Here is a 17,029-nt window from a genome sequence, read left to right as displayed (position 1 = left end):
CACACACACACACACACACACACACATTCCACTATTACCACCACCATCAATTATGTTAGCATGCTCATGCTCATGTATTTGAGCTTACATGTAGTCTCTTTGCTGAACAGAAATGCTGAAACTCAGCATGAGTAATGTCAAGCACAAATGTAGGTATTTCACTTCCTAGATTTAAAAATTTACAACTTAAGCTGAGTGAGAACTGGGTCTTACCCATCCTAGAGGTGGGTCTTTTCAGTGGTACTTACTTTTTGGCACTGTATCTCTTTTAATCTGTGACTTTATTGGGCAATTGTGGTCTGATAGGCTACCTCTCTCAGGTTAGCAGACTCTATAGAGGTGCTGGTGAACATTCCAAAGTCACGAACAGTGAAAAACTAGAAGTTTGTCACTAAATGATTCACCGGGTTCAGGAGAGTTCCATGTCCTTGAGCAGTGTCACATAACCTGAGGGCAGGGACCTCATGTGTTCACCAAGATCAGCCAAACTCTGGCAGACAGCAAGTTTTCAGCATAGGTTTCTTGGAAAAAGGGTTCTCTCAAATGGATGAGCATGGGACAAGGCTGGTTCCTCACTTTTAATGAGGGCATAGAAATAACTTTCAAAGATTGGAAGTGAGTCCAGTCTGGGTAAAAATTCCAGTTCTTTCACGATTACTGGCAAGGTACCTATTCTTTCAGAGCTTGAGAGTCTTCTACTTACAGGAACAGCGTAAAGATTAAATAAAGAACAAGTAAGTAAAGTGATTAGTACAATTTCTTTAACAGATATATGCTGAATTTTAAATAAATGACCAACTAATATTTATCATGTTTCCAGGATTGAAGCCAGGTTTTTAAGTTACTCTTAACATAAAATATCTAAAGTAAGAGAACATTTACTAATTTCTGTGAGGTTTTAGATATGGTATAGCATTTGTGAAATATATGCAGAGTCTTCTAGAATGACAGTAATGAAAAACAACAATAGCATCTACTATGTATAGACTTTCCATGTATCTTGTACGGTGCTAAAGATTTCTTATGGGGTTATTTCATAATTACACTATCTCATGAGAAAAGTAAATCACGTCTTTGTTCTATGAATAAGAAAACTGAGAGTCAGACGGGTTATCCAGCTACACAATCATATGCCTAATAAGTGACATATCAGAGCTCACATTCAAGTTTGCCTAAAGTAGGTCCCAAGTTCCCAAGCTTTTCATCGTTTTTCACAAAAGCCATTTTTCTATAATATAACTCATGTTGACGGTTTAAAAAATAAATATTCTGAATGCAATGAAACCACACACATGATCTTTTTATTTTTATTTATATTTTAGTTCAAGAATTACACACTAGCCAACATTATTATATATTTACATGCTAAAACTGGCTGCAATAAGTTTAAATTCAAGAAAATAATCATGTGCTATTCATTTATAATCCTCATTTTTTTCACTATCTCATTTATCCCAGAGATTTAGAAGTCTTGTTTTTAGAAAGACATGAAAATAGATGCAATGGTATCCACTTGTGTTTTGCATTTTCTAGCCGTTGGAAAATGTGCATTATGTGCATATTAAGAAAGGCTACAAGGTAATTAGTAAGGCTGATAATCACTACATTGTGAAGAAACTAGAATACCACTTTTTATAAAAGGACAATTTAGAAGTGCGCAGGGACAATATTCATAACAAAACTATTTAAACACCCATGCAAAGAAAAATTGAAAATGTTATGGAATTTAAATTATAGGCAACTTTGTTTAAATTAATTATGTCTAAAATGACCATTGTTGAACTCACATTATTGAACCAAAAAAACAAAAGAAAGAAAGAAAAGAAAAAGATACAAGCTGATGGAACTGTCAACTTGCTTCAAATGGTGCAAGGACACATGCATGAGCATCAGATTAGAGGACATGTGACAAAGAGTGGCATTTGGCTTGGAACTCAAAGGACATGAAGTTTTGTTTATCATAATTTTGGATCATATTTGTTTATCACAAAAACATTTCTCAAAGAAAATTAAAATTTGATGTCAGAATTTTGCATATATCTACAGAAATGTTCTACTTTCAGTTTCCAATAAAATTGATAGCTATTTAAGAGTGCTGTTTTGTTTTTGTTTTTCAGTGATGTCTTGCACTATCTTAATTAGCATTCTGTTCACTCCTTACTATTTTTACATTGTTCCTAGTGCATTTGGAAAATGTTTTTTAAACCTTTGGTGTGAAGCAGTGTCCTTTTTCCCTTCATTTTCTTTTCGGTTTTCTCTTTTTTGTTTTTTAAAAATAATTCTGGAGTCTTTGGTTGAAAGGAACAATACTATCTAAGGATAAAATGCAATTACTAAAAAAAAGTCTTCTAGTATGTATTATGTGTAATAACTTTTTGGAGCTGGTATGAATAAACATATTTATTTTCTGTACTGTCATCTATACAAACTTTTACTCTTTGAAAATTTGAGATTTAAGTCGCAAACTTTGGTTTCTTGGACTCCAACATATTAAAAAAACTCTATCAAGTTATCAATGACCATTTTTGCTTTTTATGAATGTCATTTCTAAGGCTATCTCTTGGTTGTTACATTGGCTCAGAAACACTACAGTGTTTCCCATAGAGGAGAAGAGAGGGGTAGTGAGTGAGTGGGCAGGCATGTGAAAGAGTATGTGTGTTTGAGTATGTATGCTTGTGTGACTGTGTGTGACTGTGTATGTGTGTGAGACAGCAAATTGAAACCCTTCTGTCTGGGATTCCCAAACTATGTATGCAGAAGGGTGTTTAAATTACTCTGCTGGGGCACTGTAGTAACCGTACTCAGTAAAAAATAAATAAAAATTAAGAAAAAAATTAAACAATTATCTGTATCTATTGACTATTCATTTACAGCATGTTTAATTATTTACATATTATAACACATCAACTTAAGCCATAAACAGAATTAGCACATTGCCTTACCATAAAATACAAATTAGAAGTTAAAAATATTTAAGAAATCTGTTTAAATATTTACACACGCTCAGTGAAAGTTATGGTTGCTCACATTACATGTACTCTGGACACTTAGCAAAATGGCATGATTGCTACAGTTTTGAGTATTTTGCCTTAACCAACATGGCGGGGTTTATTTCCTTTTCTTTTCTCCCCCTAAGAGGAATTTTTATCATTTTCCATTTCCTTAAGACTTTTTTGTTTTTAATCACTGATGGATAATGTTGTTTCCTTGAAAAAGAGAGCAATTAGATAAGCAATGTAAGAGCTACTTAACTTCTGATGTTCCCAGGTACAGTACAATTGTAGTGTCAGACTGCAATGGTTCATAAGAATTGTAGGCATTGATTTGCTGATAGAGAAATGTTCAGTACCCTGTATTAATTATTTCAGTATGTTGATTGTTGGCTGCCAAATTAAAAATACTCATACACTGGTTTAATTAAAAAAACATAACATATTAGCTTATCCTTTTTGTTTTCCAACATATGAATGCATATATATGTATGTATGTTTACATGGATCAATATATACACATATATACATGTAGATATGTTGTGAGACCTGTTTTTGTTGATGCCGTCTGGTTGTTTTTGTGGTTGAGTATGAAGTTAGTCATAAAATTGGGCCACAGTTACCTCTAGAAAATGGAAATTGTCTTACTCGCCAATTTAATACAGGTCTTGTTTAAAATAAACATCATTCATTTCTCCACTAAGCATTCCACTGCACTTTATGTGTTGTGCTTTTGTAAGCTGACAGATTTTTTTTGTGTTTCTAATGCTAGAATGTAAAATCTTTTGGTTCATAAACCATTTTTAGCATTATTATTACTTTATTTAGCACTGGTTTTGAAGAAATGAGAAGAGAAAAGGTCTAGATGGCACTGCTTGAGTCTTTTCCCCTGTTATTAAATTGCAGTAAAAAGAATTGTAACATTCCTTATGCAAACACATGGTTATGTTGCATGAGTTTTCAATTCTGAAATGCATTTCATACCTACTAGCAGTCATGTACAATATATATATACAGATTGAGATCAAAGTTTTCATGTAGACTGTGCATTTTAGAGTCAGAATTTGTCTATGAATTTCACGAAGATGAAAAACACCTTAATTGCTGGCTATTTGGTGGCTATTTATAATTAAAAGAAAAGCTATACATATGTATAAACTGATAGTAACACCATATGAGAATTACCACAACACACCTTTATGGTCCTTTGGTTTAACCACCGGACATCAAGCTGACTGGTCTCTCAAGACTTATTAGGTCTAGCACCCCTCCCTGCATTTGATGATTGCATTCTAATTTAACCACAGTAAACATACAGATTAAGAAGAATAAATTCTACATCTACTATTATTTCTGGAGACGATGAGTCAATTGTTTCTACTTATGTGGTTACTGAGTTCCAGTGCATGGTATTCACTCTTGGACATTAGTCCCATCTTTTTTCCTTTGCTTAAGTTCTTCTAAAATCAACAGCAGAAATGAATTCCTGGTCATATGATTTTTGAGGCTCATGATGCAAAGATGCTTTTCTCCACTTTGATCTAGACTGCTCTGATGACTTCCCAAAACATTCAAAATTTTGTTGTAACCATAAAAGACAATATCAAATATTTGTATGGCTTTTACAGTAAATGCACATAAGAGCCCACTTCTAGACTTGGGCTCTGAGTTGTTTCTAGAAAAGCCTTTTGAGAACGGCATTTTGGAATTGTGCCCCTGAGTTATCAATATGCTCCTTCTTGATATTTTCTACTCAAACTTTACCCCCTGGAAACAAGGGCCAGGCACTTTTATTAGTGTGATGCCCCAAAATGATCGCCTAGGAGAAACATGAGGAATCTCTATTCTGAGTCTATGGGAAGAACCTTGGTTAGATTCTGCCCAAAGATTATACTCAGACAGAAGGGTTCAAGTATGTATTTAAAGTATAAGAGCCAAGGTTCCCTACACTGGTGAAAAAAATACCATCTCATTTTGGGGCAAATTCAGAACGTTAAATGGTAAACCTTTTGTTGCTGCTCTCTGATAGTTGGAATGCAAGGGACATATTACTCCATCATATTGCAAGTTGCTGAATCATGAAGGGAAGAAAACATACATTTTATCCACAGGCAGATGCTGGCTACTATTCACAATTAGAAATGTTACTCTAAACAGAAGAGGGATTTTGGCTTGTTTTTAAAATAGATATAGCAAAGTCATCTTCCAGGAAAGTGTTCAATGAAATCAAACTTTAAGGAAAATTTGGCAATTCTCTCTTTTCTACGAGAAGAGCAAAATATGAGCCTCACATTGATAGGTATAAAATATATTAGCTTATACTCTTTACTCTCTAACATATGACTGCATATGTCCAATTAGTATAGAAAGAAGTACGATGACATAATTTAAAAATAGAATAAAAACATTACATCATGCCTGCCTGATTAACAGTTACATATTTTTCTGCAGTATCAACTGAGGCTAATAACATTCATCATGTTAATGTGGTTATGTTACTATCTTATTTTCCACTAGTTTTCGTATTTTCCTTGATTAGACATATTGCAACATACACAACAAAAGCTCCCTTAAAAAATCAAACCCAATGAATCCACAAATTAACTCTCCTTGTGCACATACTCTTTGAAGTATTGTTTGCTCTAAAAAATTAAAATGGCAAATTTCACTGCACATGAGAATATATGTTCACTAAATCTCCAAAGCCTTACTTTGTCTCTTCAAGTTGAAGAGGACCATGAATCTTTTAAAGCAATGAACAAATCCTTTTCTTGAAATCCTATTAAATTCTGAAACAAACTTATAGGGAAATGTTGCAGGGACATCTGACAGAGTTTGAGAAAAACAATCTGTTTATTAACTTTGCCTGTCCTCTAAATTTGTATATTTGAATGATACCCAGTCTAATTTGACCATCCAAGATACTTCTAATTTCTCTAACTTTAGTATTTTATGGTTGCCTTTTGGTTAAAGTATAAAAACCTCTTTAGGTATGCTGTCAAAAGCTTGTGAAGCTGGAAAAAAAAATCCGTCTTCCTCTACCCTTTGCCACTGGACACAGTATGTACAGACCAGATGCTGTGTGAAGCTGATAAGGGTCATGCTTGCTTGCTTATTTTAATTTTGCTGCTACAGTCTTTTCTGGATTTTCTACTGTGCTTTGTGTTGTTAACTCTTATTTTAACCACCTAGGACACAGCTTTTTAGCAAAAATTCCTTTGGCCACCATGCATGATAATATTTAGAAGTCTCCTTGTCTCTCAATGCCAAAATGAAAGACATCACAGTTGATTTCCTACGCTCAAGCAAAGAGATTGGCTAAATTGGTTTCCTGAGTTTCTATCTTGACTCCCTATATCCTGCTTCAACTACACAAGGATCTTTTAGAATCAGTGATGATTATCTTCCCATTACATTGTTATCATCTTAATAAGACAAGCATATACCATCTTCAAGTAATGTGTTTATGTGGCATTGCAGATAATGTTTCATAAGCACAATGCCATCTCAACAGCATGCCAACCTCAGAAATGAAGATGGGAGTTATCTGGCTACGACCACTTCTCAGGGAAATGACTGACAATGCTATTGAGCCTTCTAAGATTATCTTCTAAATAATTCCCCTCTAAGTAGGCTGCATACTAAACAGATAAAGTAGAACACTCAGACTCATTCTTGCCACCATGTGTACAAATCACTTGCATTTCAACTGGAAAACCACAAGGACCTTAGTATATTCATTCCTTAGCAGAAGCAACCGGAATGGCATGAAATGGACCACAGCATAGGCCAGCAACTAAGGTATTTTAGCATTACTTTTGTCCTGGATTGATGTGTTTTCCAAGTCCTACATCAGGCTGTACAACTGGTTTGAGGAGGAATCTAGTCCTTGCTTCCTGTGGGAGGCCATATTTTAGTTCACATAATAAAGCCAATAGACGATGTTGAAGAAGGAAAAAACTACTGGGAAGAATATGCGGGACCACCGATCTATGGCATTCACATCAGTCAAGTCGGGGATGGTGATTTTCAGTTGGGAGGCACGTCTTCTCAGGCGACTTTTCTTTTGTGCCACATGTCGTTCCAGAGCATTTCGGCCAAAACTATGCCTGGGCAACCCAGCTTTCCGATATTGGATGCTGGAGGCATCATAGGCCAGCATCGTGCTCCTGGGGTCTCCAAGTCCCATTACAGCCTCAGATGTGGCCATTTCGTTTTTTATCTCGAGAGTGCTCAGTAAGATGTTCTCATGTGGGTCCATCTGCAAAAGAAAAGAATAAAAAAAGACAATCAAAACAGTGGGGATTTGCTGGTGCTTACCATGCTAGACACTAAAGGTAATATTTATCATAGCGATGAAGAGAACTAGTTTTGCAATTACATTAACTTGAGTCTGAATTGAAGCTTTGCTACTATAAGCCATTTGAGGTTCAGTTTCCCCATCTACTAAATGATATAATAACTCAACCCTAGAGGATTGCTGTAATGATGAAATTATATAATAGACTATTGCTAGTATCATTCTCATTAGTTCTACTTAGGGCATGCAGGGAAATCAAGGGTGTGACACCCTGCGAAAGAATTTAGTCTTGATATGAACACATAAAAAATTAAACTACACTAGGTATGGAATAGTGTTAGGGAACTAATTATTGAATTGGGCATATAATAGTAGCCTAATTATAGATGAATTAATAACAAAAATATAACTAAAAATAGTGGGTAGCTAACAAGTACTTGCTATCTATGCCAGGTACTTTTTTGTATGACATCATCTAATTGATATCTCTTAAAACTCCCAGTTATGAGATGTCACCTTAAATTTGCAATGTCAATATAAATAGGGTAAAGGATTAGTTTTGAAGAATAAAATGCAGGACACATGTGACTTGCCAAAGTACATTAGAGTTCAAAATAACAATAGATCTGAATAAGTCTAGCAGCCAGACAGACTTGGTGGTGAAGATGTGACTGGAGAGGGAACTGATAAAAGGAAAGGAAGGGGACAGGACTAGAAAGGAAGAAAACAAGCCTAGAGTTGACTGTGTTCAACTGAATTCTGAGTCTCAGAGGAAAAATTAGTTGGCTCCGCAGACAGTCAGATCATTTCTCTTAGATAATTTCTTCCTGAAGTGCTAAAAGTAAGGGATAAATACTGACATCATGACTCTCAAACACTAAATTATGATATAATGCTTTATGCTAAGAAAGGAAGATTTGCATGCCTTATTTTTAAGAGGTGCCCATTGCTACATAATAAAACCTAGCCACAACAAATTTTTATTAATAGCAGCGTATATTTATTTTAGTGGAAATCAGAATGTACCAGTTGCCAGGAACATTTCTGAAAGTGTAAGAAAAAAATGGCTAATGATAGGCACTGATGATATATAGACAAGGTATATAACTAAACATTTAATTAGAAGATACAATGCTCTGAGCTTCATGAGTTATGCAAACGACAAAGAAGAATGTCCCTAAGATTATATTTTAACAATTGGCTTTCAAATGTAGTTTAGGGCCCTGCATTATAAATTCAATTCTAAAATCTTGAGGAATAGAAGCTATAAAGTATGCTGGACCATAATAATTGACTAATTAATCTCTGCCCAATGATCAGACTTTCCGATTTGTTTGTTTTATGATACTATTCTGCTTTGTAGAAACACTAAACAAATATATTATTGAAATTAGTTTTAAAAGTTTATAAGTTTTGGAAGTAAAACTAGATAAATATTGAAAGAACTCTGTCATGGAAAAGCCAAGTTACAGCTTTAATGATGACATTTTCTCCCTAGGGAAGAAAGGAAATTTTAAAGACTCCTGCTAGCAGCCAGTGCTTTGCAGCAATGGTTTCACTGAATGTTCACACCCATCCTTGGAACAGGCTCTTTTCCCCACCTAGGTTATGGGTGAGGACATTGCCAAATTTCCCAAAGTCACACAGTTACTAAATGGTGGAGCTGGAATTTAAACCTTGATCATTCTTACAATAAAACTGCTGAGGAAGGGAGAATCTTTCCAACACTCAAGGAACATGAAGTCCATGGAGATGGGAAACATATAACTCCTTTTCTTTCAATAGTGTGCTTATTTTCCATTCCTTTCTGGGTTGTTGACTCTTTCTTTAGCCACCAAGAATAGCTTTTTAGCAAAATTTCTTCAGCCAGTATGCATGAGGATATTCCGGAATTTCCCCTATCGTAACACCTGGACGTGTTTTTCTATTGAGCAATTATAATAAGAACAGTGGTGAGTTGATACTAGACCTTTCTGTGTTAAAAATATAAAACAATAGTGACAACCGCAATAAAAAGTCTACCGGCAACAATGGACTACTATTAAGGGAAACCTGTTCTAAATTTAAAACAAATTATCTTTGAATAATTCATTTAATCTTAGGGCGTTTCTGTTTCATAATTGATATTCAGGAGTTGGATTAGATAATTCCTAAAGTCCTATTATTTATTCTGTTTTTCATTTATTCATTAAAATTTTTTATGATTGAACACTCACTGTGTGTCTGGCCCTGTGCCAAGTATTATAGACACTATTGTGAGGAAGACAGAATTGCTGCTGGGTCCTCATGGTGGTAACAGTCTTCAGAAAGAATATTGGGTTTTAAATCAAAAGATTGTAGCTCTGGCTCTTCTATTTGTTATTTTTGACCTGGGAAAATTACTTAAGCTCTATGAATCTAGGTTTCTTCTGGGGTCTAACAATAGGATTTGAGGAGATAAATAATAAATGTGAGAAGAATTTGGGAAACTAAAGCACTAGGAAAAGTTGATTGTTATGACATGCTGTACATGAATCAGGATATTTATAGGTTCCAGTGACATGGAGAAAAAAAAAAAGCATGCCTAAAAGAAAAAAAAAATGCTGCCCTTATGGGCGATGAGTTTTCTCTAGGTAAAACTAGTCACCTCAACCTTACTGAGGATCCTGAAAGGCTGAGGTGGAGGGTGGTGGTGGTGGGTGAGCTTAATTGAACACCTATATCAACTATCAACAGATGAAGTGCTGCTACTCCTTGACATCTCTCACATCATTAGAATACTTCAACCCTAAAATATGACTGCTTATGGCCGGGCTCAGGGGCTCAGCCTGTAATCCCAGCACTTTGGGAGGCCAAGGTAAGTGGATTGCCTGAGCCTGCGAGTTCGAGACCAGCCCGGGCAACATTTTCTCTACAATAAATAAAAAATTAGCCAAGTGTGGTAGTGCATGCCTGTAGTTCTATTTACTTGGAAGGCTGAGGTGGAAGAATCACCAGAGCCCAGCAGGGTGACGCTGAGGTGTCCATGAGTATGCCCTGCATTCCAGCCTGGGCAACGAAGTGAGACTCTCCAACTCAAAAAAAAATAAAATAAAAAATGACTGCTTCTATAAACTTAATTAAGGCTTAATAATCAACAAATAAATTAACTTCAACAACAACAACAACAAATTTTCTAAAAATTCCTACCCATTACCATGAAGCTGTGAAGAGTAGAGGTATTAAGCATGCCCATCTTTATTTGTAATTTCGTGTTTCTAGTGTATCTCTGTTTACAGAGACTTGGAGGAGACCATAGCAGTTTGTAGTTTATTAGACTGCACAGCAGGGTTAAGTGCTAAGATCACCAGTTACCCATCTTGATCTCCTTTGAAGGACCGGTTTTCTCCACTATTTTTCTTCATGTTTTCTATAAAGCCTTCCATATATGCCAACCTCTTTGCTCCACTCCTCAGAAACTAACTGAATTCCTCTCCTGATACCATACTAAAATGTCCACTTACCCTACTCTTTGGATCACCAAGATTGAGCTATTACATTTTTTGTTTTTGTTTTTGATCTGGAATGGCTTAATCAACACGTGGAAGTGTGCATGTTTTCTATTAAGAGGTGATATACAGTGTTTCCAAGTTCTGATTCTGGACTCAGAAAATCTAAGTTTTGATTCTGGGATGAGGAACTAACTAGCTTTCGGTTCTTGATCAAATCATTAAACCTATCTGAGCTTAGTTTTCTTATATGTAAAGTGGGGAAAATATCAATACCAGGCTCCTAGGGTTGTTTAATAGTATCAAATAATAGCCTATGCAAAGCACACAGCCCAGCTTTGCACATAGCAAGCACTCCAAACATTATAACTGATCTTGTTATAAAAATTCAATAAATATTCATTAAATGAATACATTTGATCTTCTACTGTCATTCACTTATATACTTTAATTTAAAAAAAAACTTAAGTTTAGAGACAAGGTCTTGCTATTTTGGCCAGGCTAGGGTGCAGTGGCTGTTTACATGTGTGATCATGGTACACTACAGCCTCAAACTCCTGGGCTCAAAAGATCCTCCTTCCTCAGGCTCCCAAGTAGCTGAAACTACAAGCATGTGCTACTGTGCTCAGCTTTGCCATTTAAAAAAATGGCATGGACTGGATAAATAAAACAAAACTTTGAAATTATCATATATTTTAATTTTCCTTTGGTGGATAGCTTCTGTAAAGTCCTGGGAACAATGCTTAGTACAAGGCAAACATTCTCCTGACTACGGAGGAAAATAGAGCCCATAGGACAGGACGAAACAGAGAGATGCACACACTGCTGATGTGGCAGAGCAGGGAATGCCTGGCTCATCTTTCCTCATAAGACTTTGATAGTTCACTATAATGCTGGCCATGGGCAACTACAATAATCTGTTTCATATCTGTCTTCCCCCAGACTATACTTCTTGATGAGGACAGGCACACGGTCTTTCTCATTCATTGTTATATCCCCAAACATCTGGCATGGTACCTGACAAGTAGTGGGTCTTCAATAAATAAACATTGATAGAACAAATTAATTTTGTTACTCTTAGTAACACATTTCACCTCTTAGTGAGTCATCGATAAGATGAATTTAATTTTGCAACACCTATCTGAAGATTGCAACTTCATGGGACCACTTCTTGAGTTCCTTTCCTATTGTAAAGTTTGGGTCTCCAAAAGGGTTTCTTTCTAGAGCAGCATGCTCAGGTTCCTGAGATCTGGAAATTATATTTCCCATGGTGCCATTTCCAAAAACGATGCCCATTCTTCACTCAGAGAAAGGAACTTAGAGAGTAGAAAGTAGATGTCAGGACTGAGCATTTTACACATTGACCCTTTCAGCTATCCCAGTAACTGTCCTGGGCAGGTAACTAATGTCACCATTCTCAGTTTTTGTGTCTTTGGGGTGGATGTAAGTCATTTAGAGCAATTCTGCCACCGTGAGTGGCTCAGTGGTGGGCACATGATCTGTTCTGAGTCAAGGGCATGCTGTGAACCTTTAGATGGAAATACCAGCATAGAGAGTTCCACATTTTTTTCACTGAATCTGTACTTTGATGTAAGTGGCCCTGAATCTAAAGAATCAGCTGAGATGTTTCAACTGTAAGAGGAGATCCCAACTTGGAAGACAGTCAACACAAAAATTAAGTTCATGACCTGATGCTAACTTGTCTCTGTATCTAGACATGCTGGACTTGTTGATGCTAAGGTAGACAACACATACTCCTTCCTTGCTTCTTCCTTTCCTCTCTCCTCCTACTCTTCTTTCTATTTTCTCTCTCTTTTTTCTCTCTTTCTCTCTCTCTCTTGCTCCCTCCCTCCCTCTCTTCCTTGTTTTTCTCTCTCCTTCCCTCCTTCCTTCTTTCCCTCCCTTCTCCCTTCCTTCCTTCCTTCCTTCCTTCCTTCCTTCCTTCCTTCCTTCCTTCCTTCCTTCCTTCCTTCCTTCCTTCCTTCCTTCCTTTTCCAGCATGAGTTGAGTTTTCTGTTATTTGAGACACAAAGAATCCTAATAAAGATATAATTCATTTCATTTAAACGTCCCAACAACTCTGTAATACAGAAGGTGAAGCAGGACAGAAATGAAAGGAATTTTATTTGTAATAATTTTTGTAACTCAAATTAGAATGAAGAAAATTTGTTAGAGTAAAATCTTTAGTATGCAGAATAGTGTTGGGTTTCAATTTTTTAGGCTAAGACCTAAAGAACTGAGCAGCTGCTGGGTTTGAGTTACTGGCTGTTAAAATGACTGCACTTCCATTTCTTTTCCTTATCTTGTTTATTGTTTTTTTCCCCTCAAAAGGTGCGAAGTACATTGAGGACAAAGTTACAATGTCAAGGGCAAAGGTACAGGACATTGACAGTCTTTTGCATGTAGTTTGAAGTGGAAAGCTTTCAGGTAAGCTATCCTTAAAATTATTTATTTTTAATCTTCTTTATTGTTTACATAAAAACTTTTTAGATCTGAATGTTAAATTCAGTAGTAATTATCCTTTCAGTCTTCCTCTTTTTCCCTTTGAAATAACTGCTTTTATTTATTTATTTTTTTAATTTTTAATTTTAAAATTGTAGGGTACAATTCAGGGTTAGATATACAAATATTCTTTTGTGCAGGTAGCCTTGGTGATGAGGTGTGTCCCCCCTTCCCAAAGCAGATTCCCACTACTTCCAATCCCACCTCCCCGCCCCCCCATACCCCTACAGTTTCCCGCTACTGTCAATCCTTTTCTTATGTATTTCGATAGCTGTTCAAGTTCCACTTATGAGTGAGAGCATGTGATACTCAGTTCTTTGTTTCTGTGAAAGATCACTCAGTATTATAGACTCTAATTCCATCCAGGTTGCTGCTCCGCAATCCCTCTACTGGGAACATACCCAGAAGAACTCAAATCACTCTATAAAAAAGATACCTGCACATGTATGCTTATTGCAGCATTGTTCACAATAGCAAGAACATGGAACCGACCATACTAACCATCAAAAGAGGACTGGCTAAAAAAATTGTGGTACATATACACAGTGAAATATTATGCAGCCATAAAGAAGAAATATCTATTTTTACAAAGTTTTCTTTTTTTTTTTGAGTCAGAGTCTCAATCTGTCACCCAGGCTGGAGTGCAGTGGCACAATCACGGCTCACTGCAGCCTCGACGTCATGGGCTCAGGCAATCCTTCTGCTTCACCTTTCTGAGTTGCTAGGACTACAGGACCATGACACCACACCTGGCTAATTTTTCTTTTATAGAGATGAGGTTTCACTATGCTGTCCAGGCTGGTCTTGAACTCCTGGGCTCAAGCAATTCACCTTGGTCTCCCAAAGGGCTCGGATTATAGGTGCTAGCCACAATGCCTATAAGGTGACTTTTTGATAAAAGATTTTTTACAATGGAATATTATGCAGTCATACTGAAGGACAAACATATGGACTTCACAGCAACTTGAATGGATTTTAGAGTCTATGATACTCAGTGATCTATCACAGAAACAAAGAAGAGAGTACCATGTGTTCTCACTCACAAGCGGACCTTGAAGAATTATCATAATACCATAAGAAAGGGATTGGCAGTAGTGGGAAACTGCCAGGGGAGGAGAGGGGGGTGGGATTGGCAGTTGAGGGAAACTGCCAGGGAAGGGAGGGGCACACCTCATCAACAAGGGTACCTGCATAATGAACATTTGCATACCTAACCTAACCCTGGAGTGTACCCCACATCTTTAACATAAAAAATTTTTTTTTTTTAGATACACCTACTATTCCACCCCAGAATAAGATGTATTATTCCCATGTGACAGGGCAGGAAACTGAAGTTCAGAAAAATAAAGTTAGTTATGTAAAATCTTCCTGCTAATAAATAATAAAACAGTATAACAATTCCAGGCTGCTAATTATAGTCTATGTTGCCACCAGACTGTCTTAAAGTCAATCAGGGATGCTTGACTCAGGTAGTGGTTGGTTGGTGATAGACTATTTTAGAGGTTTCCAAACTTGGGCGTGCAGCAGAATCCCCTGAGATCTTGTTAACAGATCTCTAGTCTTCACACTTAAAGCTCCTGAATCAGGCAACGTAGGATGAATCTCAATAATCTGCATTTCTAACAAGTTCCCAGGAGATGCTCAGTTGCCAGTCTGGGGTCCACACTTAGAAAACTGCCAGTCTATTGGAGTGCAGTGGAAGGGCATGACTTCAAATAAAGAAATAGTAGAAGCTAGAAAAATAATGAAAGAGCTGAAGGTTCTGACTACAGTCCACATCACCAAATTGAGAAGCAGTTTTCACAGAGACAGAATGAATATAGCTTCCATTTACTGAGTATTTATTGGTGCCAGGCATTGCATTAAAGGCTTTATAGGCCAGGTGTGGTGGCTCACACCTGCAATCTCAGCAGTTTGGGAGGCTTAGGCGAGAGAAGCATAGGAGTTCAAGACCAGCCAGGGCAATACAGTGGGACCTCATCTCTACAAAAAATATAAATAAATAAATAAAAATTAGCCAGGTGTGGTGGCACATACCTACAACCCCAGCTACTCAGGAAGATGTGGCAGAAGAATCACCTGAGGCTAGGAGGCTGTGGTGAGACATGATCCTGCCACTGTACTCCAGCTTGAGTGACAGACTGAGACCCTGACAAAAAAGGAAGGAAGGAAGGAAGGAAGGAAGGAAGGAAGGAAGGAAGGAAGGAAGGAAAGGCTTTACACAACTATCTGATATGCTGTTGATTTCTGACTACTCTATGAAGGAGGTATTATTAATATTCCCATTTTAATAAATGGAAATTGAGGTGGTTGAGAATTAGGGCTAGAGGGTGATTGACATTTAGCACAGACACTACACAGGAAGTAATAAAGCTGGCACTTAATCTGTTTATTCCAAAGTTTCTGCCTCTCATTACTCAGCTATATAACTGTACATCTGGAGACTTTCCTCAATTTTGAGTTCTATCTTGGAACACGACTTTCTTTGTATCAGGTTATACTCAGATGACAAAATTTCAGAAAATAGAGGGCATAGCAATTGTCACATCAATTTAGCTATTCTTTGAAACTGAATTTCCATACCAGCCTTTCCAGACTTGCCCAAATGAATTTCCCAATTTCTCTTTACTTAAGCAGTGAAGACACAGGAGAAATCACTAAACTGCCCCCCCTGCCACCATAAGGACATTCATGAGAGACAATCTCCCTTTAACTAATGAGAGGGACCATGTGGCAATCTTTATTGCCCTGGATGACATACCAAAATATCAAATTTTTCTGTCTTGACCCTTTCACCAATTCAAAGGGCCTTGAGAATTTTATTGACAGTACAAGAGAGAGGAAGCAAATGTAAATAAGGGAAAGTGGCAAGAAAAGAGAGACTAGTGAACGAACTGTCATTCTCTGTAGATAGATTGCTTTTGCAAGGAGATATGCTACAGGACTTGCTTCATTCCAAGGATCTATGCTACTTGCTTTTTAATCTCAAGCTTTAACTACTGCCAAGGTTTTTTGGGAGTCTCTATTAAGCAAGCTGAAACCAATAAAGAAAGTATCCTATTTGCCATTCAGTGATCTGTTCTGGAAATTATGCTTTGCCTAGAGTTACTGTGCTTTTCAATCAAGAGTCAAGTGCTAAAGTTTTGGGAAAAGACTGATTAACTTGCACCCACATTCCAGAACCTCTTACAAATGATCCTCTGTGAGTGAGGGAGGTTTGCACACCAACTGGTTGGAGAGATGGATTTCTCTCCCAACTAGAGTTATTTTTCAGACTGACCCATGACATGATAGTTCTAACAAGGACAGATTCATATTAAATTTTTTGGATTAAGAAGTTTTCATTTCATTATTCCTATCCCCATCCAAACATTTTTCACAAGGAAAAAAACATACTTGGTTAACAGAGTTCCATTTTGCTTAAAATACATTACACTAGACCCTGAAGAGTGGGCCTGATTTTTATATAATAATCAGCAATTCCAGGTTGGGGTTCAGGTTTACTGCTTTCCTTCCTGTGTCTTTCTTCATGATAGGCATATGTTCTACAGGGATGTCCTTGTTAACGTCCATAGCCCTCAGTTACCTAATAACATCATATGCCTTAGCCTGGAAAGGGAGAATGGGGCTACTTTAGATCCCATTTCACCACTCATATCATCAAGAAAAGAGTACAAGATGTAAAAATTCAAGAAACCTTAACTGTGCAATTTCCAATTACTGTGGCTAGTATGTGGGTAGGAAATCTTGTTTTATCTCCATGAAATGAC

At 36.8% G+C, this 17,029-nt stretch overlaps 1 protein-coding gene across 3 annotated transcripts in view; it reads right to left on the bottom strand.

Moving 5' to 3' along the window:
- Positions 1-1,279: 1,279 nt before the first annotated feature.
- The window catches only part of GABRB2 (gamma-aminobutyric acid type A receptor beta2 subunit), a 249,410-nt gene continuing 233,660 nt past the window's right edge, over positions 1,280-17,029 (bottom strand). For all 3 annotated transcript variants that reach the window (XM_021707620.1, XM_021707621.1, XM_008048217.2), the window contains one exon: positions 1,280-7,251. In XM_021707620.1, coding sequence (XP_021563295.1) covers positions 6,904-7,251 — 348 coding nt within the window. In that variant the 3' untranslated portion in view covers positions 1,280-6,903. The remainder of the gene's footprint in view (positions 7,252-17,029) is intronic.

This window comes from Carlito syrichta, unplaced genomic scaffold (assembly GCF_000164805.1).
Source record: "Carlito syrichta isolate Samal-C Ts95f unplaced genomic scaffold, Tarsius_syrichta-2.0.1 Scaffold121490, whole genome shotgun sequence".
Classification (NCBI taxonomy): domain Eukaryota; kingdom Metazoa; phylum Chordata; class Mammalia; order Primates; family Tarsiidae; genus Carlito; species Carlito syrichta.
Note: the sequence above shows the minus strand (reverse complement) of the source record. Positions and strands in the feature narration are given on the sequence as shown.